This window comes from Scleropages formosus, chromosome 1, assembly GCF_900964775.1.
Source record: "Scleropages formosus chromosome 1, fSclFor1.1, whole genome shotgun sequence".
NCBI lineage: Eukaryota > Metazoa > Chordata > Actinopteri > Osteoglossiformes > Osteoglossidae > Scleropages > Scleropages formosus.
In genome coordinates this window covers 45,860,807-45,887,622 of record NC_041806.1, presented here as the reverse complement: position 1 = coordinate 45,887,622, position 26,816 = coordinate 45,860,807, and the positions used below count along the sequence as shown (strand labels likewise).

The 26,816-nt window shown below is 42.5% G+C and overlaps 1 protein-coding gene across 18 annotated transcripts in view; it reads left to right on the top strand.

Annotated features, from left to right (window-relative positions):
• Positions 1-26,816, top strand: part of afdna (afadin, adherens junction formation factor a) — an 84,141-nt gene that overhangs the window by 11,358 nt on the left and 45,967 nt on the right. For all 18 annotated transcript variants that reach the window (XM_018742480.2, XM_018742477.2, XM_018742475.2 and 15 more), the window contains exon 2: positions 26,111-26,306. In XM_018742480.2, coding sequence (XP_018597996.2) covers positions 26,111-26,306 — 196 coding nt within the window. The remainder of the gene's footprint in view (positions 1-26,110; positions 26,307-26,816) is intronic.

The window sequence follows — 26,816 nt, the reverse complement described above, 5'->3', positions numbered from 1 at the left end:
TCATGAGCCAGTAGGTGCAGCCATAGGTACTATTCTCTTACATGTGATACGTCACTTCCACCTTGCTTTCGCACACTGTTGATAATTACCAGCTCATCTACAGTGAAACCTAAAAATGGGTTCATTTAAGTTCCTGTGGTGCATTCCTGTCAAAGTAGGGTTTTAATTTTTCTGTTGCTGCCGATAATTGGATATGCAGACTCAGCACTTTTTGTCATCCACCAAAGTCATTCCAAGGTTGATTTAAGTGGACTCTGCTGTTGCATAATTCATCTGTCTCCGGAGCCGTTGTGGCATGTGATGCGATCACCTAGGTCACCTGAAGACACCTTTTCTTTTGTGCATGTGTTCTTAGAAATGTTTCCCCCCTAGCTATTCTGCTGAACCCACCTTGAAATTAACTGATTATGTAAATACATCAAATATTTGAACCAGATTTGATTCTTTAAATCTCTGGGGGTTTTTGGCTGGGTAAATTGTAGTGCAGTTTAAAGAAACTTCCTCGGCAGTCATTTTGATTTTTAAATTTTTTATTTTTTGCTGGTCTGATCTATACTTCGTCTACCACAACAAAATAAACTCGTTGCTACCTCAGTTTATTCAAGGTTTTAGAATTGAACATTTCCCACAGAAATTTGCTTGTTTAGAAAACAACTTTTGTGTGCTCTGGCTTCTGAGTCCTGTACAGTTTGGTGTAGGGAGTGTTTGTGTAAGCTTGCTGTTCCTGTTCCGGTAATTAGGGAAGTCTCAGTGATGTCCTGTGAAGAACAATCAAAGGCTTGTGCTGTTTCTGGCATTCTAGCTCTTCTCCATTTGTTGAGATGGATCCATCCATCCATCCATTTACTTACTTGAATGTTTTATGCACAAAATTTTCCTGGGAAGGGAGTGTTAAACCAGCCCGAATGCTTCAGTAGTTGTTACAGAGCTTGTGTGGGAAATGATCTGTACTCATTACCTGCTTGCCTATTCATCCAGAGTGGTCATGTGACTTCTAAAGTCTGTCTCTGCATCTCTCACCTTAGGCGGCTCTCACCTTTTAATTTGCCAGCCGGATGAATAGGATTTTTTTATTTTTTTTTTTTTTTTTTTTAAATTTAGTTTTACAGCTGGAAAACCCGTCTGCTTGGATGTTGTGAAATGTTGCACGAGTTCAGACAAATAATACTGGCCTGAATGCAGAAAGAATCGACCAGTTTGGCAGGCTGTGGGTTGGCAAATGCTGCTGTTAGTCTGATGTCCTTTTCTCTTTATTTAGTCAAGGCTGGGAATGTTGACATAGTTAATTTCTGTGAGCTTGCAGCTCAGAGTTTGCTGTTGAAACCTTGGTTTCAAATTATTTTGATTAATGTGGCATGACATGTAGCTGATGGCTTGCAACAGATGGTCCTTCATGCTTTGATCACATAATCAAATTTCTTTTGCTCGCTTTGGATCTATTGCCGTAGTCTACACTAAGGAACCCCAGGAAGCAGTGGATGGATGGTGAACTCCTGCTTCAGGGCACTGGACTGATTTTTCTCCCCTTAATGCTTTAATTATTTGGGGGAAAAAAAAGGATCTCTTTATTCACACCTTACTTATGAGCTGTGATAAGCGATCATGTTTTCCATATTCAGAGAAACTATTTAATGAGGTTATGTTAGCCATTATAATTGTTTGCTGGTAAAAGTGTGTAAAAGAGAAATTGAAGAGGACCCCCTTCATGAGGAATGAATTTATAATGCACACTAGCTGTTCTGTTCATTCAGGTTTTGTGAACAAAAGTTTCAGCGTTACCTCTGGGTATCACTTTCACTTCAGTGTAGGGGCCTACAATGACAACATGCACTCAGTGCATCCTGCTGTGGTGAAGCACTACCAGTCTGTTCTTTGTTTTTCACAGTAACCTTACCAAAACTACATTGTCTAGTCAAGAGGTTTATTATACTGGATGAAACATCTTTGAATAAGACTCCACCCATCCCCAGATGCATATTAGGAAGCAGTTTTTTAATGCTGGGGGTCATGTGCTTTAAATGCTTGTGGGCAGAGCTGCATGGTCAGATCCCTGTTCAGCCTGTGATGACACTATGTTTTTGTGAGAATTTACAACTGATTCATGGATAGAACCCTTTTCATCAGATCCAGTGGACTTGTGTGAAATGCTTGGGACCAGTACAAATGACTGCTCCCCAAGGCACGATAAATAATGTGCTGCTGCCAAGCAGGAACCATAAGTGTCACCGATTTAAGGCTACCCTGTGACCTTTTTCATATAATTTGTCAAAGCCCACAGGTGCTTGTGACTCTGAATTGCAGAGCTGCTGCTCATTGGGATTGGAGAAAACAACTCTGTGCCATACAGGCTGGCTGGTTGTGATGGTCATGGCCACAGCAACTGAGAAAGGGGTGTCAGGTTTGATGACAAGCCATTAATAGAAAAGTTTAGTTTCACTTAGAGCTTTGAGTGGGAGAAAACCAGGAAGACTTGAATGCCTGAAGACATTGCAGCAGTAATGATAGGCTCATTGTTTATTAATACTATCTGGGTGTGTTTCTACTGAGTACAGAGGTGATCAGAGATTCACAGGCTTGGCTGAAAATGTTTGACAGTTTAGCATATTTTTCCTCTGAAGTCACCATTATTTCACTTTGAAAATATTTACTTTGAAACAATTCTCCTGCCTCTAGCTGATTATACTTCAAGACCGTCACGCCCTGAAAAGGCCTTCAGCAAGGTGAAATAAATCATATGAGTGCCTGAGAAATCGTTTTGAACTTTACTTTGACCATTAAATCAAATTGTTATTCCTTATCATAAAGCCACTATTCAAACTCTAAGTCCCTTTGAAATGTTCTCTTGATGAAGTGGCCCCTTTGTCTGTGTGGAACAGAACATGATGTATGTCGACTGGGATTTCTGCAGGTTCGGTTTTTTGGGGCAGTGAAGTGACTAGTGGGGGCCCCTCTATATAGCAGTGCATTCCTCTGGAAAGATACCAAATTCCCCTCTCCATTTGTGAGAAGGAACAGGTCTGCAATGTGATCTCCACCTCCAGGTGGGTTTCCTTAGAATTTTGCTTTGATGTCCCTTTTTGAACCATCTATTGCTTAGTTCTGTTAGACAAATATAACATGTAATTCATTTTGTCTGTGCACAATTCAGTGATTGACATCAGTGGTATGGCACTGATTGTCTTCTTGCAAACAACTGGAAAGGTTATAGATGTTTTGACATGGTAATGTGATGAGTTCCTTTATTAATCCCCAGGGGTAAAATGGAACCTGTTATCAAGACAAATGTGTAGAATAGAGACCATAAACAAATTAATGTCTGGCAAAATGGGCAACACAGTGGTGTAACAAGTAGCACTGTTGTCTCTCAGTGCCTGGACAGTGTGAGGAGATGTGGGTTTGATCCCTGCTCGGCATGTATGGAGTTTGCATGTTTCACCTGTATTCACATGGATTTCTTTTGGCTGCTCCACTTTGCTCCCATAGTCCAAAGGAAGGGGTTTCAGGTGAATTGATGACTCTTAAATTGCCGTGTGTGTGTGTGTGAGAGAGAGAGGGGGGGAGTGAGTCTGGTGTATAGGTGAGCCATTGACTATAGGTAGTGTAGCTAGAATTTTAAGTCATGATGGATGAAAAGGTGTCAGCAAAATTCTACATAGAATTTATTTTAAAGTGTTCTGTAGAGAAGTGCCTGCTAAATGAATAAATGTAAATAATGTAGTTTAAGCATGTAATAGAAGGGCAGAGGCTGACGTCAGAATGGGATGAGCAATAGAATGGCATAGATGTGCCTCAGATTAATGACACATGATTATTAAGAGAAGAAAGTTGAGACACCCAGTTTCAGTTTAAAAATAAACCCAAACAAAAGACAACTGTGGACATTAGGAATGTGCTGTTCTGGATGTGAAGTATTGTTCAATGTGGCTCTTAAGGTGAGAGTTTCTTGTGTACCCCTCCAGTGCAATATAAGCATGACCTTCCTGTCGCTGGGACGCTGAGTGTAGAAGTGTTTGTGTTTTCAGTGTTTGACACTGAGTGTTTTCTGAAATGTGCGGTGTGGTATTTATTGAACCGGAATTTTTTTGGAGTGGTCGTTCTTGTTTTTCTTCGCTCCAGGGTGAACTACACCAGATCTGTTCTACCGCTCACTTCATGCTCATCCTTCTGCTGTTTTCATAAAGCAGTCTTTTCATCCAGCACTGCTGCAGATTGCTAAGATATTTTGCTACACTTTAATCGGCTAAGGTGTTTTCTTGACAAGGTCTTAGGCTCTCATGTTGTGTGATGCTTTGCTTTGTAGTTCTAGGAACAAGACATTCAGGTTGGAGTTGGTCTCTGCCTATTTGAACTTGTAGTTCCATTTCAGTAGGCAGCAAGATAAAGTGTGTGTGTGTGTGTGTGTGTGACTGGTCGTGACTGCAAGCTGTTGGATCACACAATGCAATACACCTTCATTCAGAGAACAGGCGGAGCTGTTGCCACACACTCACTGAGGTACATACCCACATTGGCTGGTGTGCTGGCAGGAAAGAAGGTCCATAATGAAGCACCTTTTGAGCTTAGAATGTCTTGTTTCGACTCCTATACCTGGGCATCTACATTTCTGCTGGCATGTTTTTGTGCTTGACTTATGTTTCACTGGTAGTCTCTGTTCCTTGTTGCAGTGAATGCTGTATCACCCTGTTATTTCTGCCCTGTTCCCTCACCCCAGGGTCACATGGCACTTCATTCCTGTGGTGACCACCACTTGGAATGTACTGGAGACCTTTATTAGATTGAGGTGTCCAAATTGGTTTTAACTACCCTTAACAATTCAATCTGCTTTGTGTTAGTTCCGCATAATGAAAGGTACTTAGTTCGGAATTTTGCCGTGCTCAGTTTGCCAGTTTCCTCACAGTCATTGTTCTTAGGATGTCCTGTTTCTCCTTTCAGACACCGACTTGGTGACACACAGCTGGGGGAGCAATTCACACTTAGCCTTTGGCTGTATTCACAGTTATAAGTGGATTGACTATACCTTCTGTTTATTTGCCCTTGAAGCTGCAATGATTTACTGAAACACATCTAAAGTGGTCTTTTTTTTTTTAAGCTTGGCTTGGTAATGAATATATATATATATATTTTTTATATTTTTTTTAAACAGTAGGGCTCTTACTTTTTGAAATCGGAATGCAGATGGTCCCCCCCCCCATATTTGGTACAGCGTAGCATTTAGTGACATTGCCTTGAAGTTGAAAGGACTCGGGTTGAAATTCCACCTACTTCTGTAGTACCCTTGATCAAGGTACTTATCCTAAATTGATATAATAAAAGTCACCCAGCTGTATAAATGGATAAATAAAAAAAATTACCTGAAAGCAGCCCTGGTCTTGTAAACTCTAGTACCATTAAATGTTAGCTGATGACTCATTCCAAGGTGGCAGCAAGCACCCACACATGACCGACAAGAGAACCAATGCCAATGGAAAGGTTGGATTAGCAGAACTTTGGGGTACTGACCCCCATGACTGGCTGCAGGGCCCTGTGGTCACTGAACACCTGCATCAGTTCCTGTGTGACGCCTCGCCTCGCCTAGCCTAGACTCAACCAGTTTTTCAGATTTAATGTAGTTAGTGTTTACAAGAAGGTTTACGTTGTTACAAAGTATTGTGCAGATGTTCTCCATTCCTAATCCAAAATAAAAGATTAAAAATATTAGCCAATATGAGGAAATGACTAAAACTGGTTCCTAGTCATCCTGTTTGAAATGGTCAGACCTACCCAGCTGGAAAAGGAATGTGAATAGTTACTATACTTTTATTTTTTTATTTTTTTAATTTAGTGTTCTAGTTGCTGTGATCAAAGCTGCGGTGCTGTTGGAGATGTGCTTAAACTGAGATGCACTTTAAAATGTTTTAAAAACTTGAAAAAGCAATTCAGGTTGCCCTTCCTCACACATGATTGCCCAAAGTATTTGTTTTATTACATGTACGTCTGCATAGGGAGCTCTGTTGGAAATGTGTCTTTAACATGCATCTGTCTTGGCTGGCCAGGGATGTGATGTTTTAAAATGACCCTGAAATGACAAGTCTGAAAAGATTTGGCTGAAGGCTTCCTTTGAGCAGCTGTGTAATTACAACTCTCAAATGCTAATTGCTGACTCAGGGTCATGAAATTGAGATGAGGAATGAGTTTTGATCTGAACACCAGAATTGCAGAGTGCATGTATTTTGTTTATTTTTTTTTTGTAATCCCCTCTTTTATAGGACAGTAATTCACCTAGTTAGCTGCAGCACTAAAGAAAATAAAAGGCTTTCCTTTTTGGTGTTTTTTTTAGAGCTTGGTAATAAATGGCACCCTAAGCGTAAATTGCACAGTGCACTTTTGAAACTACACTTTCAGATGGTCCTTTGTCCAGATTTGAGCAGACACTGTAGACCTTAACAGCTGATCCAATTGAAGGCTGATCAGCAGAATTTGATTTATTAAGGAAAAAAAACTCTCTAGTCTTATTATTTCTGTGAACACTCCCGTGTTGCACTTCGGTAGCCATGACTGATCTTGACTTCCTATAGAATGCGGAGTGGGTGGGTGATTCGATGGAGAGACAGGTGGGATCAGCTGATGTCATCCTGTTATATTCAAGGCTTACTGGCATATCCAGCCCGTTCAGCATCAGGCTCATCGCTATCCTTTGTGGTCTTGAACAGACTTGGAAAAGAAGGAAATGGCAGTTTCTTTGTTAGTGGGTAGCTTACTTAGTAATAAACGGGGGGGGTTCCCCTATAGTCAGTATGGTGTCAGCGATGACAGGAAGATGAACGGGGTCCTGAAGGTGACCGGTCCTCTTAAATGTATTGTGTTTATGCATGTGGTTTTCTGATTCCCTTAATTGTATGGATTTAAAATAGCCTTGACCTATCCAGGGGTGTAGCCCTCATTTTCTGACCAGTGTCTGGATTGGCTGCCATTACTCCCTGTCCATTCATGTCAGCTTTTATTGGAACAGAGCTCTGAGCAACATGACGTGGTTTGTTTGTTTTCGACACCTCCCACTTTAATGATGTGTGTAATCCAGCACGTGCTTTACAGCTTGTGGCCGTGGTGGCGAGCTTTTCACTAAAACCAATATGCTACTTTTTTAAACTACTGTGACAAGTGCTTTTAAAATAGTGCCATGCTTGCAGTAATGAAATTCCTTTTTTAGGTGGTATGCTAGCCTTTTGAAATGGATTTTACTAATGATATGTTCACTGCTGCTATCAGACTATCTACCTTCATGTTTTTTTGACTGTCCTCTGGACCAGACAGTTCAATTTTTTTTTTTTTTCCCCCTCATGACTGTTTTTATTCACCTGTGTCTGATCACTAGGTTCTAGTATGTCTGTCTATCTTAGAGCTCTAACAGCCCCTGGCACATTGGCCAAAGGCTCATGGTAGATTGGCAATCAATCCCTCACATGTGATTCTCAAGCCCAAGGGGATAATGGTAATGAAAAGATATTTTTTCATTTCTTGAAATAAAAAAGGGATCCATTCTACTTTTCTTGAAATTCTTCCACAAATTAGATCAAAATATGTTAAAGGAAAAATGTCAGTGTCTGCATAGGCACTGGTATATACAGTGTGTGTGTGTGTATATGTATACACACACACACACAGGTGGTCCCCGATAACGATGGTTTGACTTAGGAATTTTTCGACTTTACGATGATGAGCTAGCAATAGACATTCAGGAGAATCCGTACTCTGAATTTCGATTCTCCCCCCCTCCCCCGGGCAAATGAGCCACATCTCCAATTCTGTCACTCAGAGGTGTGTATTAAATGCATTTTCAACTTATATTTTGGACTTATGATGGGTTTTAGGGAATGTAACCCCATTGTAAATCGGGGACCGTGTGTGTGTGTGTGTGTGTGTGTGTGTGTGTGTGTGTGTATTTTTTTTGCGTTTCATTCATCTACGGTGTTTGGCTTTTGTTTATATGGCAAGACAAGTAATGGGCTATTGGGAGCCTTTTTTTTTTTTTTTTTTTTTTTAAATAAAGTCACCTGTCTTGTTAAGCTTAAAAGTGGGTCAGGTTGGCTCCATGCAGTCTCATTGTGGTCTCAGTACTCTCTGCACTGACCTCACCTTTTATGGTATTATTTGTGGTCTGTGGGGACTTCCAGGAGCGAAGGGTTTGACCCATGCCGTTGTGCTGACCTTGGGCTGCCAGCACTTATCGCATCCGCTCTGCTGAATTTATCTGCTCGGTGAATGTCGACACCTTCTCCCACCCTCATGGCCCTGCATATGCTCCCAGGTTCACTAATGTCTGACAGCACATGTGCTTCTCCCAGCATTTGGATTTCACAGGATTGTCAGGAGTGGGAAGGCAGGAAGGGGTATGTGTATGATTGACAGGGCAGCTAGATTGGTTGCAATGCAGCTAATGAAGCTAATGAAGTTCCGATAACAGGAAACAGTGTCAGAACTTTGACAGGTTTCTTCTTTATCACATGAAACTTGCATACCACAAAAACGTCAAGATGATGTCTTGATATGTGCTGTAGCTATATCATGATTATATTCTTGCTAGCTATGTAACAGCTTATATTTTGGCTCGAGGGGGGGATGGCGGGAAAACTCGGGTTGACACATTTACCTTTCCCACAATTGCACGCACACAGATTTTCGGGCTAATACTCTTAACTGGTAGGCAAGACTGCTCTTTTGAACAGATAAGGTTGTTGTCCAGCCTGCACCAGCAGTTCTGAATAGCAGTGTGTGTTTCCTTGTTTCTTTCTTTCCCCATCCTGTTCCAGGTCTGTTCAAAGGTGCCTCATTGTGCTTGTTTCGCACCCTAGGCAAAGTGTAATGATAAGTGAGATATATGACCAGCATAAGTGGAGAGGCTGGGTCTGATCTTTGGCCAACTGGATGAGCCAATCCAACCTGTAGTGAGCGGTATTAGCCAAACACTGCTGTGTACTGCAGCTCTATAGATGTATTACATCACCAAGTGTAAAACTACAGAACCAGGTACTAATTTTATTACTAATGTTGGTCTCAGTGAAAGTTACAAAACAAACCATATAGATCTGTGAGTGGTGAGAAGCAGGCTACAGTGTGCTTGCAAGAAGTGCTTCTCTTGTACAGTGAGAACAGTGGTTTATCCTCGGGAAGTGGGAGTAAGTTCCCTTTCATTTGGTTCTATTTATGCTCTCTTCATCAACAGTTTTTTCTTTTTTTCCTTCTTCTGGTCCATCATGTTTGTAGCCTAACTAAAATGTGAATTTGCTGAAGCAAACTGGGTCCATCAGTGGCATTTGATGAGTTCAAGGCCGCAGCCTCGGATGCAAGCCGAAGGAAGTAAACGTTGGACTGAAAAGTCTCACAAGGGGTCCTTTTGTTGTACTCTTGATAAAATATGTAAGCTGATTTGGTCAGAACATATAGATTTGGTACCTGGCTCTCTAAACCGGCCCAGTGTGGAACTCTAATGAAAGCTATAAACTGCAGTGTCATTGGGAATCTTGAAACGGTGCCAACACAACAGAAGCCTGGAGGCCTGGAGGTTGAGTGCCAGCCTGCAGGAGCTGTAGCTGGTATCAGAGGGGTGCACCTGTCGATCTTGGGGTGGGTTTGTTGTGGATGGTCATTGTAGTGCCTCTAATTAAACACATTAGAGCTGAGGAGATGTTAGCACTGCCAAGGAAAATTAACATCACCGTCAGCTGCTGAAGGCTTTAGGGTCAGCTGGGGAATACTACTGGCTTTTGGGGTGGGGGATAGGGCCAATTATTTATAATTTATGTATCCCAAAGACTTTAATTAGATTTATTCCTGCTGATGATTCACTTACATTGCTGAGGCTCTGCAGGTTGCATACCACTGTGAAGATCATAAACTAAAATAGTTTGTAATACTGATAAAATGCTTCTCGTAGTGGAGTGCATAACACTGGGTGACAGAAGACAAGTAGGTGGTTCTGAAATTAAGTGGATCGAAATTATTGGCATTTATCAGGTTATAGTGGGGAGGGGGGGTTGATTTGTGTTTTGCAGTACAAATCAGACATCAGCACTAGTAAAACTATATTCTTTCATCTCCAATTTGGAGAGTAGATTTAGAGTTCCCCTGGCCATGCCCCACCCTAATTTTTTGAGAATTTTTCCTGTGATGGTGAGTAAGCAAGCTTTTCCCTGTTTCTTTAAGTTTAATCGTTGGAGGGAAAACTACATTGCGCAAAGAGCCTTTTCCATAGTTAGATCTGAGTCAAATTGTTTTGTCTGATACTTTGCCACTTTTTGCTGGAGTCAGTGATTACATCCAAAAGGCTGCTCTGTGTGTCAACAAAGCTAAGCAACAGGTGTGCATTTCACTTGTCCTAAATGTCACTTTCACCAGCACAATTGTCATAGCACCATCTCTTTTACACCTGTCCATGTCCATAATGGGTGACTGCTGTCCTCCGAGAACATCAAGCTCCAATGAATGTTCTGTGGGAACTTCAGAGCAGTCAGGGGGAGTTCCTCCAAGGAATAAGGCCTTTCACAGACTAAATGAGTGGTAGATGAGTGTTCTGTCTCCTAAAGCACTTCATCATAGATCAGTGAAACTAGAGCTTTCTCATTGTCAACTTCTGAACCCCCTACCTCCCTTGAACCTGAGATTCTGTGAAGCCCCCCACTCCAGGCTTTCAGAATCTTGTGTGCAGCTACTTCGACATTTGCTCAACAAGGCTTATCCTGAAAGCAATGACCTATTTGTCAAATGAACATGTCTATTTCTTGTCCTGCCCCCCCCATTAACTGTTTGTGGTTTGGTTACTGCTTGGGGGAGCAATGCCTTCTGTCTGGTATAGTAATTAATGGGTTGGGTTTCACTAGCTCCTCTGGTATGAAATCCTCTGGTTTCATTTGTCACCACCCTATATCCCCTGATTTACCTAGCTTTCAGGGATGACCACATGACATTGAATCCACACCACAACTCATGCAGACCATTAATTTTCAAAGTCAGGCATGTACCAGGAATCTCTTTGTGATAACATGTGTCAACTAGATGCGTAGCACAACTGCAAACCAACCTCCACATTGCTTGCTTGTATTATGTGTCTCTGTAACTTGATGAAATGCACTTTTGTTTTCTTAGTTGTACATTTGCTTTGGAGAAAAGCATCTAGGGAAGAAATGTAAACGTGTCATTTTATCCACCGTGGAAGGTTCTGCAACCCCATCTTGTCATATCCTGATTCCTACCAGCTGAAAAAAGTTTACACAATCATCTTGATCTTTATCACCACATAATGCAGATGAGTTTTCTCTTCAAATGGAGAGATTAATTGGCTGTTTAGGAGACCATGTTCTCATTGCTTTGATGCTTATCTCAGCAGGAAAACAAACACAGGGTACTGTTACATGCTTCTTAACATTTAGACTTGCCTGCTCTCAAAAAGTGGGTATTGGCTTAATGCATATGCAAAATATTTAAATTTTAAGTGTCAGATGAAATACATAAATGTAGAAGAGAAATTGCTGAGTGACTAAAATAGAACTGAGAAGGTACTTATGGCGAACATCAGAGTTTTACACGCATGAGTAAATAGTGTGGCAGACGGTATTCTGAGTAAATCAGCAGGAAGGAGGTGACAATCACTGATGTTCTCCCCCAAAATGGCTTCTAGTGGTGTTTGGCATGAATACAGGACGCATGTGTTGTGGTATGTCCTGGTTAGGTTGTGTTAGGTTCAGTTTAATCATTAAAGGAAAGAGCAGTCTCTTCTCGAAGATGCAACCTGTACCTAGTTCTCTTTGCCCAAATATGTCAGCAGGTTGTTTTAGATCACTTTCCTTTTGTGCATTTCCTGAATGACAAAACCTGTTATACAGGTCCGAGTTGATACCAAGTGTTTTTCTAAATTCTGTCTCTAAACAGAGAGTTTATTTTTTCCACCAATTAAATGGTAAAATGATTTTTCCCTTTCTGACCACATTTTCTCCATTTGCTTTTGATAAGTTTTTGTTCAGTCTCACTTCTATGGCTTATATTTTAATTTGGTCTGTTTGCTCAAGAGGTGCTGGTGTTTATGTTGGGCCTTCCTTAGTGTAAAAAGATTATGTTGGAATAAGCTTTTACAGAACATTGTTTCACACAGTACTATTGGATGTTAAGGTTAGCAGACTAATAGTAAGTATGGATTGCTGAGGTTAAAAATGTGTATCAGTGAATGCAAAGACTGAATATTACTGTTTAAAAAGGACCTAGCCAAAAGGTTCATACCATATATTGTTTAAAGCTAAGGAAACCAAATGTCTCATTTTGCATGCAATAAAAGGTCCATGTTTTACCAACTCATGAGCTTTTTGATGAGTGTTCTCTCCTGTCAGGGGCTGACAAAGAGCTTCCCGCAGAGGTTAGTTTCCCCAGAAATTCTGCTACCAATCTTTAAGAGGAATATTTACACATTCCTACAGCTGTGTTATTTTACTGGGGCAATTTACGGCAAGTATCTTGCTCAATGGTACTACAGCTGGAGGTGGGATTTTAAGCTACAACCTTTGGGTCTGAAGGCAGTAGCTCTAACCATTACATTACCAGCTGCCCCATAGATTTGGCACCTCCTCCTGCTTGGAGGTAACTAAGGTTAGTTGGACAAAACAGTATTAATTGTCCTCGGTGAGCTAAGAGTACCTACTTTTCGCTGTAGGAGTCAGTCACACTGTGGTAGTAATGATGTTCCGAGTGAGATTGGCATGCTTTTACATTTATATGTATTCATTTAGCAAATGCTTTTCTCCAAAGCGACATACATTTCAGTGAAAATACAATTTGTGCATTACCCTAGGAGAAAGGCATAGTTGCAGACGTGATTCTTAAGTAAGCCTGGTTTGTTACTTTCCACTTGATGCACCGATGTTCATTGCTCGAGTAAGTGCATAAAACGCAGGATAGATGAATCCTGATAACCTTCCTAAATTTAAAAAAAGTACACAAACATTTACATGCAATACAGGAGTGTAAAGGCTTATCTGGGGATGATCATAACGTTACGGCGCATGAACATTTGCACTATACGTGAGCTGGAGAGATCTTGGGCAAAGGTGTGTCCCCCCCCTTCTTCTTATACTTTATTTAGCAAAGCAGCACATTCTTTTTTGGGTGTGTGTTTCAGTCCTTTGTACTTATGTATGATGTCATAGTCTGGGATTGCTTTTGACATGAACTCTCTAATTGAAATTGTCTTTTTAGGATTATATAATTACTGTGAACAGTGACTGCTGACTTTTTTTGACCATCTGATAGGTGTTTTAGAAACCAAACTGAGCTCTGTGTACACTACCATTTTTAGCAATGTGACCTTTACATTAAAGGTGAGGACATGGCTTCCATGAACAACATTTAAGATGCTGGTCATGATTTTGCAGCGCAAGCGACAAGTGCCTGGGGCTGAGAACTTTCTTTCTTTTACAGAGTCATGGTTTAAATATGAGAAGCAGACATTTCAGCAGCCTCTGCCATTTCTAATATAGGAGAGCCCCTGCTGTGAAGTTTCACTGGCAACAACTGACAATGTTATTAGTTTGGGATTTTGCTCTCAGTTGCTCGTTTGCAGCGCAGTGGAGGTACAGATCTGTGGGTCGAAAGAGACTGCTGTTGTAATGGCAGTTTCTGTGGGTTATCGGTCCATTAAAGGCTATTTTGTTTTTGTGAGTGATGACTTCAAAAATCTGTGAACAAGCACTTTGCATACACTGGACCATTCTGAACCGTACTTCTCCCACAGAGAGAAGCAAGAGTCAAACTGGCCAATTTGCGGCTGAAATATCGAAGCTTTAACTCTCAAAGCATTGAATGAAGCTCTGAATTGTAAAAATGTAATCCAAGTGGTTTGTTTTTTGCAGTTTTCAGTGTTTATTGGCTGAGGTGCATATGCATTATTCAGTTGCCAGCCTGACTCTCGGTTCAGGAATGTTAGATGAGTGTGCTGCGCAAGCCCAAACAGTCTGAGATACAATGTCTTAAATGTGGGGAAATAAAAACTTCCTTTGGCACCATGGTTCATATGATTTAGTGAATGGATGGAAGACTTTGATGGTGTGGACTGATTGCACAGGTAAAGGAAAAGCAGCTTTCCTATTGCTTTGGACTTTTGTCAGGGCTAGGCTGCATTCTGAGCTTTGACCCTTTAGGTTTCTTCGGCTCTGTCAAAATCTGCTTCTGGCTGTCAGCATCTCTGCCGGCTGTTTTTGGATTTTTCTTCCCGTCTGTGATTCTACAGCTTACAGCCTGGGAATCATTGTCCCATTTATTCTCTGCATTGCTCAATATTCTGTCATGCCTTTTCAGTGTGACAGGCAAACAGCTCAGCAGATAGCAAAGTTTTGTGCTCATTTTCTTGAAATCCCTTTGACCCTGGTTACAGTTTCAGCCCAAAATTCAGCACCAGGGCCACAAAGTCAGTGCATTCATTGCATTACTGCTTACATTCACTGTGCTCTATGCTGTCTTGATGTGTTGTATTTACCATTCTAACGAATGCCTTTAAGTGCTTCTTCTGGCTTCAGTGCACTAGTGTTTTGCCTGAGACACGATCCAATGCTGCTCTGGTATCGGTATTTGGTTCTTGATCCAATCCAGTGCTTGGTTGTTCCTAGCCACATGTGATCTGTTGTGTTGTTTCTTTGGAAGTCATTACATACATTACATTTACATTTATTCATTTAGCTGATGCTTTTCTCCAAAGCGCAATACAATGTTGTGCTACCTACAGTTATTTACCCATTTATACAGCTGGGCAACTTTCTAGTGGAACAACGTAGGGTAAGTACCTTGCCCAAGGGTACTACAGCTGGAAGTGGGAATACACCTGGGATCTTTGGATCCAAATGCATGATGCCAGTAGACAGTTTCACAATGAGTACAGATTCTCACAGTGTAGTTTCGTGGGTTGCACTTGGATTATTTGTGTAATGCGTCTCCTTGGGACCGATGAAGTGGTTAGTCTATTCTGGGTGAAGGTCTACAAGCTGCTGCTATGAAGGAAAGACCTGTGTTTGGTGATTCTTAGCCAAAAGTAGTTCACTGGTCATATGGAAGGTGTTCTGTTCAAACCCACAACAGAGGTTTAAGGTTAATGTCTGTTGCTGTGAGCCCAGGATGCTGATAGGCCCTTGTCACATGGCACATCTCCATGGTACAGCTATTTCCCAGCCTTGCCCTCAGTAGTGCCTCCAGCTCATCAGAGATGGCTGCCTAAACTCTGTTGTGAAAATGTTTCCAGTGATTACCAATTACCAGTGATTCACCATCAGAAATTCTCCCATCATAGCTCAGGTGTTTTTTGTTTTTGGTTCCTTGTCTCATGGTGGCTGGCTTTGCTCCCCTTCCTTAGCCTTCAGGAGACACAGTAGAGCACTGTGATTTTGTGGCACATAATGTATGTGAATAGTTGGCTTGTTCCATATGGTACAGGAGGCCTTGTTGGGGATTTAGCAGAGATGGACTGACATTGCAAGTCAGGTTCTCTGGGTGGCATGTAGGTTCCTCATTATATTATGTGAATGGAGTGTTATTGTTCAGGTCATTGAAAATGTCTGTTGTTTGGAATTTTGAATGGCTAAAAAAAAAATAAACTCACCATTGGTAACTGGTAATGTCATTTAGCAGTGGAAATGGGAGGTGTTTTTATTTGACTGAAGGAGCAGGGGGTTGGTGTATCGAGGCTGAACAGATCTACAGCTTGATATGTTTTTGCCTTGTAAATCAGATGTTTGTGTTTAAATGCTGTTTCCTGGTGTTTGTGAATGCCATGGTTGTGAAGACTCTCTTTTTAGGACTTTCAGGTAAGCAGTCTTGCATGGGGTTGAACGCGCAGGCTTTCCTACTGCCCATACCCCTTTTATCCAAATTGCACTAGTACTGAGATGTTGCCTCCTGGAGGTAACCAGAAGGTCAGTTTCCTCCTCCTGCTTTTTTCAACCTTTGTTTGCTTCTGCAGCCTTGGAACCAGTGGTTGAAAATTTGAAAAGCCTGGAAGAGAAGAGAGCTTTTGTCAGTTCATGGTGTGGATTTGGTGGTGATGGGGAATGGTTTTTGGATATTGGAGTATGATAGTGAAGACCAGCAAACCAAAAACCTTAGTCTATTTTAATGCTCTACAATAACATGTAATGTGGAAGGGCATGGGAGGTATAAGGATCTGTTGGCATTCAACAATTGATTTCTTTTTCACAGGGCTTTTGATTTTAAGGGCTTAGAAACAGTCAAGTGGTTGGGGGTTTGTGTAGTGATAAAATATTGCTGATAACAGCATGGTGGGAAAGGGTTCTGTAACCCTCACCTGCTTTGATGGATTGGGATGTGAAGTCATTAGGCAGATCCTCAAATCCCTCCAACAGCAATTGTTGCTAGGTAAAACCCCTGAAGGGATGGTGGACATCCTCATGGTTCCTTAAGGATTCCTGTGTTTCAGACACCTGAGCAGTGTTTTTGTCAATATAATAATGAATGTTTGCAGCTCTGTCTCTCTTTCTCCAACTGTAATGCACAGATTGCATGTCTCTGAGATGTACGTCACTTTGGAGAAAAGCATCTGCTAAATGAATAAATGTAAATGATAGTGATACTGGTTGGTGGTGCCCCCACCTACAACAAGCCCACCTTACACTGTGTTGTTCTCTTTATGTTGTGCTGAGTGGTAAAAAGAAGTGGTTATCTCAGTTCCTTCTCATTTTGTACTTAATTGTTCTCTCCTGATGAATACTTCAGAGGTTTGTAACTGATGTCTGCATGCCAAGAAGAGATATTTATAAATCATAAGTGAAAATAAATTCTTTTGGAAGCACAGGTGTGGTGTTTGGTAAGGGGTTGTTGGTTTGAGAGGCCATGCCGTGGTGCACACAACTACATGATTTTTGTTAGTCATCTAACTGGCACTTTTCTCCAGTGTAGGTAACAAGTGTTAAGTTATTTACAGTGATTTATGTAGCTGGATAATTTTAAGTGGAGAAATTTAGGGTATGTACCTTGCTCAAGGGTATTGCAGCTGGAGGTAAGACTCAAACCTACAACCTCCAACACCAGAAGTAGTGGCTACAACCATTACGCTACATGCTGTTCCTATAGGATTAGGATTCCTCAAGAGGAAAAACATACAGTGCAAAAGTGCATTAAGGCAGTTATTTTGATGATCATGAAAATGTGAAGGATCTTGCTTCCTGTTTTCCTTAGCAGAGCAAATGGTGTGTGGTAAATCGACTAGGTTTAGGGTGATCTGTTTATTAAGAACCAGGGTATGCATATATAACTACCAGTACATTCCAGTTTATTTCAGAATATCCCAAAATGGTTGGTTAGAAAGTTTTAACATCTCCTGTCCAGACATTTGTGGAACAAGCACACATTTCCTTAGTGCTGAGAAGAATTTCTTACATGGCTACCTCAAGTATTTTCACGCTGAAATAGCAAGTTGTGTTCCAGCCCCACTTATAGCTTTGTCACTGTCTTTTCAATCATTATCTAGGTTTGTTCAAACCTTGTTGTACCACTGTCTCCTAGGGAACAATAGCTGCTGTACAGACAGACTTGGCCTTTCTGCAGTCGTACACAGTGACCCACATTCCTGCTGTGAATCACATGGCAGAGGCTGTTGTGCAGCCTGTATGCTATCAAGTGTGACCACTAGGCCCATGGAACCTGCTGATTATTGCTCACTTTTAGTAATCCCCCACAGCTGAGGGATGACAAAAACAGTGGTTGCAGAAGTTGTCCTGACGATGGAATTGATAGCCGCTGTGTTGGGAAGCTATATGTCTCATCGGGGCAACAAGTGCTCTACGTGAAAGGCTCCATTGTTCGGTTAGTGTCTCCCCCCAGGGCAATATGACCCCTCCCTAGCATGGAGCAGAGTTTGTGTGCCTAAATCAGACTCAGTCAGTACAGCGAGAAAAACAGTTGGTTGCCTCATTCATGACTATGCGCTCAAGAACAGATAGACAGCTGATACACGATCTAAAAATGGCAGCTAACCCTACATGTCTTTTCGATTAAGTCCATTTTTAATGTATTTCTCTGCATTTTTTATTCCTCTGTACGTTAAGTTTTTATATTTGTAAAGCCAGAAGAATTCTTTATGTAAGGTCTTGGTTGTGTAGACACACTGTACACCAATGTGCCCCAGGCATGTTTTCTTTGTGACAGCTGTGGTGTTTTTTCTTCTCAAAGTTTGATTCGCAGAAAAGAAATGCACATGCACTTGGGCTTCAGCATAGTCCTCCTATCAGAGTTGCATCTAAGGACTCTGCTTTGCTTAGCCTCAACTGTACACTATGGGTGCTGTGATGAAAGCAGGCTTGTTTTCAATGTGTTTGGAGCCAATCTCACAGTGGCTCTATGGAGAAGGCACAGAAAATAATCCATCTCAATGTCTGCCTCCTCTCCCTGCTGTTGCGTTTTAATGATTTCCTCCCCCTTCCTCTCCTGGGTCCTGCTGCTTTGTCACTGTCTTGATGGCAGCGTGGGCTGCCTTGGTTTATTTCAGGCAGTGCTAATCGTCTCCACCGGTAGGCCACACCAGCCATTAGCTCCTCAACTGCAGGTCCTAATTGCTGGGTGTTGACAGCTCGTTCAGGCTGGCGGGTTGGAAGCAGTGGAGTGTGCTGTCTCTACTATCTGAGGGGGGCGTGGCCTTATCTCTCCTGTTCCTCCTGATCAGACATTGCCTGCAGTCTTAAGTGAGAGTCCCTCATCTCACACTGGGGATATTTGAGTTTAGATAAGTGAAAGAAGGTGCTGGATTTTTCAACCGTAGGCATGGTTTACTGAAACATGCTCATATATATTATACACATACATACATACATACATACATACATACATACATACATACATACATACATACAGAGTGATGCAGAAGTATCTCTGAAATGGCTCTTGAAGACTTCAGTGAGGTATACTGTAAACCACTTTCTAAGGCAATTTCCTGACATGACACTTGCACTATTTGTGTTCTGCTGCAGCTTACAGGGCTCATTGGAGAAGTCAGAAATGGTTGTCACCCTAAGAGCATCATTAATTTGTTCAACCTGTTTGGTTTCATCTGTGTTTTTAATGAAGCTGCACAGCCCCCCACCCCTTAACGATTGGCTGCCTCCTTAGACAGGGGCCCAGACTCGAGGAACGCTAATCCTTCAGTGCACACAAACAACCTTATAATCAGATTTGCTGATTTACTCTAGCAGTACGCACGCATGCACGCAGGCCAGTATTACTACAGTGTGCTGTTGTATGGTCTGGTCAGTGCTCCCGTTTGTTACAGGGCCAAGTGGTGACGTATGGCTTCATCTGGATGCAGAGATCTGATTTTCTGTCATGCAGTTCTCAATCTGACAATGCCACATGGCTGTCTTTATATGATCATGGGTAATATGCAGACTCCCACCCATTAAACCTCATGATGTTTGCTCTGTTCTCTGAATTTATTTTTTTTTTTTTGTGCCCTCCCTCTAACAGATCAGAATGGACTACTAGGACACCAGAAGTGTCTGTTACCACACTCCAAATCAGTTTCCCAAAGTAAGGCCTTGCGACGTGACATAGTTGAAGTGTAGATTCACACAGGGTAGATGGTCCGATGGCATTGACAGTAAGATCCCACAATGGTGGTGCCATTGGTATGTGCAGGTGCCCTCTGGGAGGGGAGGAGTAAAAGAGGGAGGGCAGTGATTGAGTAGGAGCTGTTTCATGGGTTAGGGGATTGTTTTTCTTCTGGTTAGCAAGTCCCTGTTGTAAACTACTGGTTATTTACTTACTTTTTTAAAGAATGAGCCTGTTTTCCAGAATTGGGTCTGTATAGTGTAAGAACACTTTTTTTTTTCTCTCCCCTCCCCCCCAAAAATCTGCTCAATCTCAGTGTTTGTAAAGCTGAAATAAGTACAGGGTGACATTCTTCTGCAGGGAGAGGTTGGGAGAACAGGAGACTGGTCAATGTAGGGTGTATAGAGTGTACTGTACATGACCCCCTGGTATCATATCCCCTGTGAAATGTTAATCATCAACTCCTCTCCCACTTCTTCCATAAATAACCCACAAGCTGGAGTCAGGGGTGCTTGATCAGGGCTGGGGGTTTGCATGATGGGTAAACCCTCTTGGGAAGTGGGTTGTCTCTTGAGTTCCTTCCTCTCTCTTGTTGCCACACACCACATTAACCTCTGAAGTGCTGTAACCTTCCTTGTTGTGGAGCCTTTTGTTACTCCCATAACCCCTGTGCCTTCCTAGGGGGTTGGTGGGTAAGTAGGTGTAGAGGCTTGTCCCTACTCCACATAACCTTGTGTATTTGTGTATGTTTCATATTCTGGATTTGATATTTATAGTTCTCTGTGAAGAGTCATCTGAACTACCCTGGTTTTTGTGGTCAGAGATGGTGCAAGTTTGCATCATAAATACATACTTTTTTAAATTATTAAAGTGCTTTGCTTCTTTTAATACAATGCTTTATAGGTGGTATTTTTTCAGTTTGAGTCAAAACAAGCTCAAGGTTATTTTCTGTTCAAACCATGAAGGTGAGGCTCTGAGCATTTTTCTGTCTCTGTGTGTACAAAGTCCCCATATGTCAAATGGGGATCCGCTTCTCCCCCCAGGGTTCCTTCCTGTTGAGGAGAAGGTGTGGCAGCAGCATATGACACACATGTGATGCCCCTAGGGAAGGGGCGGTTGTGTCAGAGTGTGTGTGGAGGACCACTGTCAGTCTGACAGCTCCCAGGCTGCCATGGTTACAGATAGAAGATTGCCTCTATTTTTAGTATTTGGCTGAACTCAGTCCATCTCCACACCTACTTCATAGGGATTGCAGTCTCCATTAGCTCTTGAATCCATTAGCCATCAAGATGTGTGACTTTGGTATTTAAGCCACACCTATTATTCATCCCTACAAGGTGTCTTTATTTTTTAACTATGATATGTTTGAAAGTATAATAGGGGGGTGCGGTGGCGCAGTGGGTTGGACCAGGTCCTGCTCTCCAGTGGGTCTGGGGTTCGAGTCCTGCTTGGGGTGCCTTGTGACAGACTGGCATCCTGTCCTGGGTGTGTCCCCTCCCTCTCCGGCCTTACGCCCTGTGTTGCCGGGTAGGCTCCGCTTCCCTGTGACCCCGTATGGGACAAGCGGTTCGGAAATGTTTGAAAGTGTCCATGTCACAATGTCTGTCCCCATGGTGCAGTTCTCTCCACAACTAGTCCCATCTGTCCCAGTGTTAGATGTCTTTTGCCCCAAAAGGTGCCCAGAGTTGTGATGTGTACATTTTCCTAGTTTTTTTTTTTTTTTGGATAAGAGAGTAAAATTAAGTTTTATTTACTTTTCAGTAATTGTGAATCCTTGTAATTCACAAGAGTATAGTTGTGCTTCAATTTAATGACTTTTGATATATATCTTGAGAAGCAGTAGATCAACATTAGTAGTTCCAGTTAGTGAAAGGTAGATTTGAGGTCTTACTGCAGTAAATGATGTATTAGCTGATCATCAGTGAGCAGCTTCCTGGAAACTTGAATAACTTGAAAATCTTCTAGTCAGTCAGCTGAAGAAAAATATGTCAGGAAGAAATGGGTTCATAGCGAGTTTACATTAATAATAAAAAACTGACTAGCTCTGGCAAATGTAGAAAGACTCAACGCGCATTAGCTGCAGTCACTCTTCTACAAAGTTACCAAGGGTCTTAAAGACGTTTTGCGGTTGTCTGACCCAAGGGTGTGTATTTTCTGACATATTCATGCAGATGCAGGATGGCTCAGTCCAGCACTCATCCCCTCCCTCTTCCAAGTAGACAGGCAGGAAGTGGGGATGTAGTCAGCGAAGTGTTACCTAGCCACAGTAATCACATGCCCTTTTGGCACAATGTAGATCAGTCTATAGACTGCTTCCTGTTTGCAATACGAGAGCTTTCCTCATGGATTCTATGGGGTGATGTCATCTGTGGGGTTTTTTTTTTTTTTTTTTTTTTGCGCTTCATCCAGACTGGTGCATGATGTAATGTGGTCTGTGTGGCTTTTTTGGTCTTTCTTTGTCTGTTTCGCTGTGGCATGTGTTGTGTGGCATCTTTTGAATTACGGTTCCTGGCTTCCCTGGTGCACTGACTACCCAGTGCTCTTGATGAACTTCAGTGTTGTCAGGCAACATCTAATTCTTGTAGTGAAAGTTCTTTAAATAGAACAGCTCTCCTGGGGCAGAACACCAGGTGACAAGGTGGTTAATGACTTGAAGAAAAGGTTCGGAACCTGGGAGCGGGCCCTGCTGTTATGTCCCGAACTTTTATGCGGGACACTTGATTTCAATTGCTTCACTTAAAAAGAGCAGCTGCATGACTCTAGTTGAGGAATGTGACCCTTCTTCCAGACTGCTTCCCGGGACACTGGAAGTTGGAGCTCTGGGTCATGGAGGTAGTCACAGACCAGCCGTCTGTTTGTTTTGTTCAGCCAGCTCCCTCGGCTTGTGTTTATGGGCTTAAAGTGCTGTGTTTACACAGTATCTTTCACAGCCAGTTTGTCACGTAAACCATCGCAAACATCTGATTAGTAGTAATACATCGGAAATACCAACGCATGACCTCGAAGACAAGTCGCGCTGGACACTGCTTTAAACTTCTGTTAAATTTCTTTTCAGATGTGCTTTCTGCTTCTGCTTAACCTGTGGGTCACCATGAAGACCAATCCCAACCTTATTACCCACTTACGGCCCTTTGAATGGCTTGTAAGAGCATCAAACCCAGTCTCGGGAGTAAAATCCTGGCTTCCTTTCATTTTGTCTGAGGGATATGTCTGCTGCACTTGAAGGGAGTGGGTGGCCTAGTGATTTTCATGTCATACAAAGCAGATTGCTTGTGCACCTCCCTCTGTCAGAAGACACAGGAGCTCTGAGTGGCTGTGTACATGAACAGAGGGTAGCTCAGTAGGGTGCAGCGCCGTTCTGGCATGCCCCCCAAGTAGCACTCGATGCAGCCATATATACCTCGAAAGTAGTCACGAAAGCGCCATGAATCACTGTTAAAATTTTTGGGTTTGAGAAATAGTGTGGGAGCATCTGATACCATAGTGGATACAGCTGCTGCCAAAGGTTACAGGTTCAAATCCCACCTACTGCTGTACCACCTTTGAACAAGTCACTTACCCTAAATTGCACCAGTAAAGAGGAATTACCCAACTGTATAAATCTGCAAATAGTAGGTAGCTTAAGTGTAAGTTGCTTTGAAGAAAAGCGTTGGCTAAATGAATGTAAATATACTGTGGTCTCTGCAACCTGTATACAAGCATCTAAAGAAAAGCTCAGACAGCTGCTGGTTGGAACACGCATATACACACATCATCTTGGACCACCCCATCATCTCTGTTTGGAGAACAGTACTAGTTTGTTTCTTGTTGTTCTATTAAAGCTCTTAGAATAAATGTGCCACTTCCGAATAGAAGGGAAGTGTTTCTGAGGGTGCTGTTTCTGAACACAAACAGCAGCACGCCGTAACCACACTGCAGTAAGGATTAAGTTCCTTCATTCAGCTTAACTTAATAGTTTAGCTTGGCTTAATGTGTAAATGTGCTTGTTGTGGCTTTCCTGTTAATAGCAGATCTACCACAAACCTCCCTGAATGACTGTGCAATGCTGGGATGCTCGCAACCTTCATCCGCAGTGCACCCGCGCTCGGATCGGCTTGCCACGGGCTGCGTTCTTATGCAGAGGAGCCCCCTGACTGGAATGTGGGTGGAGGAGAATGCTTGTTTTTCTTTAAACCTTTTTGGGTTAGCACTTTCAAGAAAATGATGTTCAGAGCAGATCATGAATATGCATTGGCTGCTCCCGACAGCCATTCACGTTATTGTGACGTGATGTATGAAAGGTTCTGAGTGGAAAGCTCAGAACCTCTTGTTTTTTTTTTTTTGTTTTTTTTTTTTTTTTTTGTAGCCAGGGAAGCTTTTCAGATCATCAGCCATCTGTACCGGTGGTCCTTGACTGCCGTCAACATGCGAGAACTGGGCCTCAGAAAAGAACAGAATGGCAGCATGGGTTTTCTTCTCAAGGGTGGGTCTGTCGTGAGGTAGCACTTTATCAGGTCTTTTACTGAAAATGTTGCACTTTCCTCCTCACCCCTCCATTAGTGTTCCAGAAATGTCCTAAATGGGGCACTGGAGAATAAAGTCTAAGACTCAAAATGTGTTGCATTTTAAAAATGGCTCTGAGATGAGGGCGCTAACCCATGAGCTTTCCACTTTCTTATGGTTTTTCTTTTCCCTCCCCTTTTTCCCAGGAGTTGTTGACCTTTTACTTGGTATCTGGTATCCGCATTGCTGCGGGGAGCTGCGACTTATCAGTCGCAGTAGGAAACGGGTTCCATCTATTCAGCCTTTTCAGTGCCAGTGTATGTTTAATTCCACACAGGATTGTTTACATTTAGGATGAGGCTTTGAATTTATAAATGAGGCTTTATTGCAGCCACCCAGTGCTCTGACAGTCCTGATAAGTGCGTTTGGGTGCATTCTGAGAATGAAGGCATTAGTACAGGTGCAGTGAAGTCCAGTGAAATGCTGTTGCCACCTGCTGGACAGCTGAGGAAATATGCGTGCAGGGGGTGTGTGTGTGTGTGTGTGTGTGTGTGTGTGTGTGTGTGTGTGTGTGTGTGTAGGAGCGTAGTTTTGACTGACAGCAGTGTGACAAATGGGGAGCTTGACGAGCTCTTTCTTGAACTTATTTCTAAAAACTCAGCTTGTTTAGATGGCTGCTGTAAATCCGCAAGCAGTTTTAAAAACTGTGTGAGACTAACGGTCCAAAGTCTAAAATTTATTGCTGCTGAGGGGCAAAGAAAACCTTTTAATGTTTGAAGTTGCCCTGCAGCCTTACTTTAAATCCCTCTAAATTAGTCCTGGGAAGTGCTTGTTTTTTTTTTTTTCTTTTCTTTTCTTTTCTTCCAGAAAGCTGAATATGGCAGTTAAAAGGAATTTTTTTGGATGTGAGTGCAGTCCATGGGATTTGGGGCGGAGGCGCTGAGTAAAATACATTAGTCTGAGATAATGGGAGTTTAGATTTTGTTGTTTCATGTATGTACTCTTTAGTTCCACTGTAACAGAGAAAACCCTTTTCGAATGCAATTTGAAACAGGGACACTGGAGCCATAGACAATATTTTAGGGTTTGTAAGGTTAAGTGTCAAAGGTCAGCCAGCGTTCTTCTCCACATTGTCCAGAGATTCCCCAAGCACCTCACTGAGAGTGGACTTCAAAGACATTCCTGTGCATATGTGGAGGTCCTGACACAATCTCGTGGGTCAACGTGAAACGAACGCAAACCCTTGCGGAGCCTTATAGCGAAGTCCAGAACCTTCCGTTTAACACCGCTTCACTCGTGGCCTGTTTTACGTATTGGTTTTGTCTGATGTTTTAGTTTTCTTTGTGAGTGAGTAGACAGAATCGCTCTGAAAAACACTGATTGCTGTGATTGCAGGAAGCAGCTTGCCATGTTCTGAGGAAACACACGGTGACTCTACTGACACCTATTGTTCTGCCTGGCTCTGCCCCAGATGCACACACCCATTGTTGTCACTGACCGTTGGGGTGGGCAAGCAGCAGTTCAGTGAGACTCAAGGAAGAAATGCTACGAGATGCTTTGTGAGGGGATCTGCCCATGATTTCCTTGCTTGCTGGCCACTCTGTATTCATTAGCCAAGAGAGCTGAGTGAAAATGTCAGGTCACGGGTAGTGCTGATTAGTACTGCCCTGGCCCATGCAGTGAAGTTATAGAACTGTGCAGCGAATTTAATTGATCAGAAGGTGGTGGCTTCATTATACTGTTAGGTAATAGCAGCTTTGGGGAGACCCTGATAGTGCTGGAGGTTGGAGGCCATCTCTTAAAGCTTAATTTCTCCATCAACTTTGAGTTTTTGCTTCGAAAGAAATATGCTCACCTCTTCCTCATTCAGTCCAGGCACTTTGAGATGGGCCAGACTGCAGATGAAAAGTGATAGAGAAATTGAAGGGGTCTGTCATCTTATCACAATGGTCATGTCCAATGCACTTTGTGTTCCTCAGGTTTGGAGCTGCGAAGCTGGGGAGCAATGATGTGTCCAAGAAGGAAATCCACTCATGACTGATCTCATGTTTTGTCTTTCCTTTCACAGGACTTGGAGTTCCATGGTGTTATGCGCTTCTACTTCCAGGACCGTGTGGCAGGAAATTTTGCCACCAAGTGCATCCGTGTGTCCAGCACGGCCACCACTCAAGATGTCATAGAGACGCTGGCTGAGAAGTTCCGACCTGACATGCGCATGCTGTCATCGCCCAAGTACTCCCTCTATGAGGTCCACGTCAGTGGTGGTGAGTTCCATCCTCTGGATGGGTATGATTTGTCTTGGGTGTTTGGTCTTGTCTTTGAATGTGAAAGTTGAATGTTCACACACTGAGTTTTGTCCTTCATGTTGCTTAGGGCATCAGTGTGTTTGAGGTCCAATTTCAGTAATGGTAGCTTCTGTTAAATCTATTACATGTTCGTAACCCAGTTTAACCAGTTATGGTCATATAGCAGGTGGCACTGGTGCCCAAAAGCTCCTGGGCTGTGGGTGTGAATCTGGCTCAGTCTGTATTGAATTTCCAAGTTTTCCCCTTGTTCCTGTGGGTTTCCTGGAATGCTCGGTTTTCTCCCACAGTCCAAATACATGTTTTATGTGAGCTGTTGACTCTAAATTGCCCTTACTGGATGTATGTTTGAGTGAATGAGTGTGACTGTCCTGCGATGTACAGTTGTCCCATCCAGGGTGTAGCCTGCCTCACAATCTATGTTTCTGAGATGAAGTCTTTGGACCACCGTGCGCCTGCATTGCACAAATG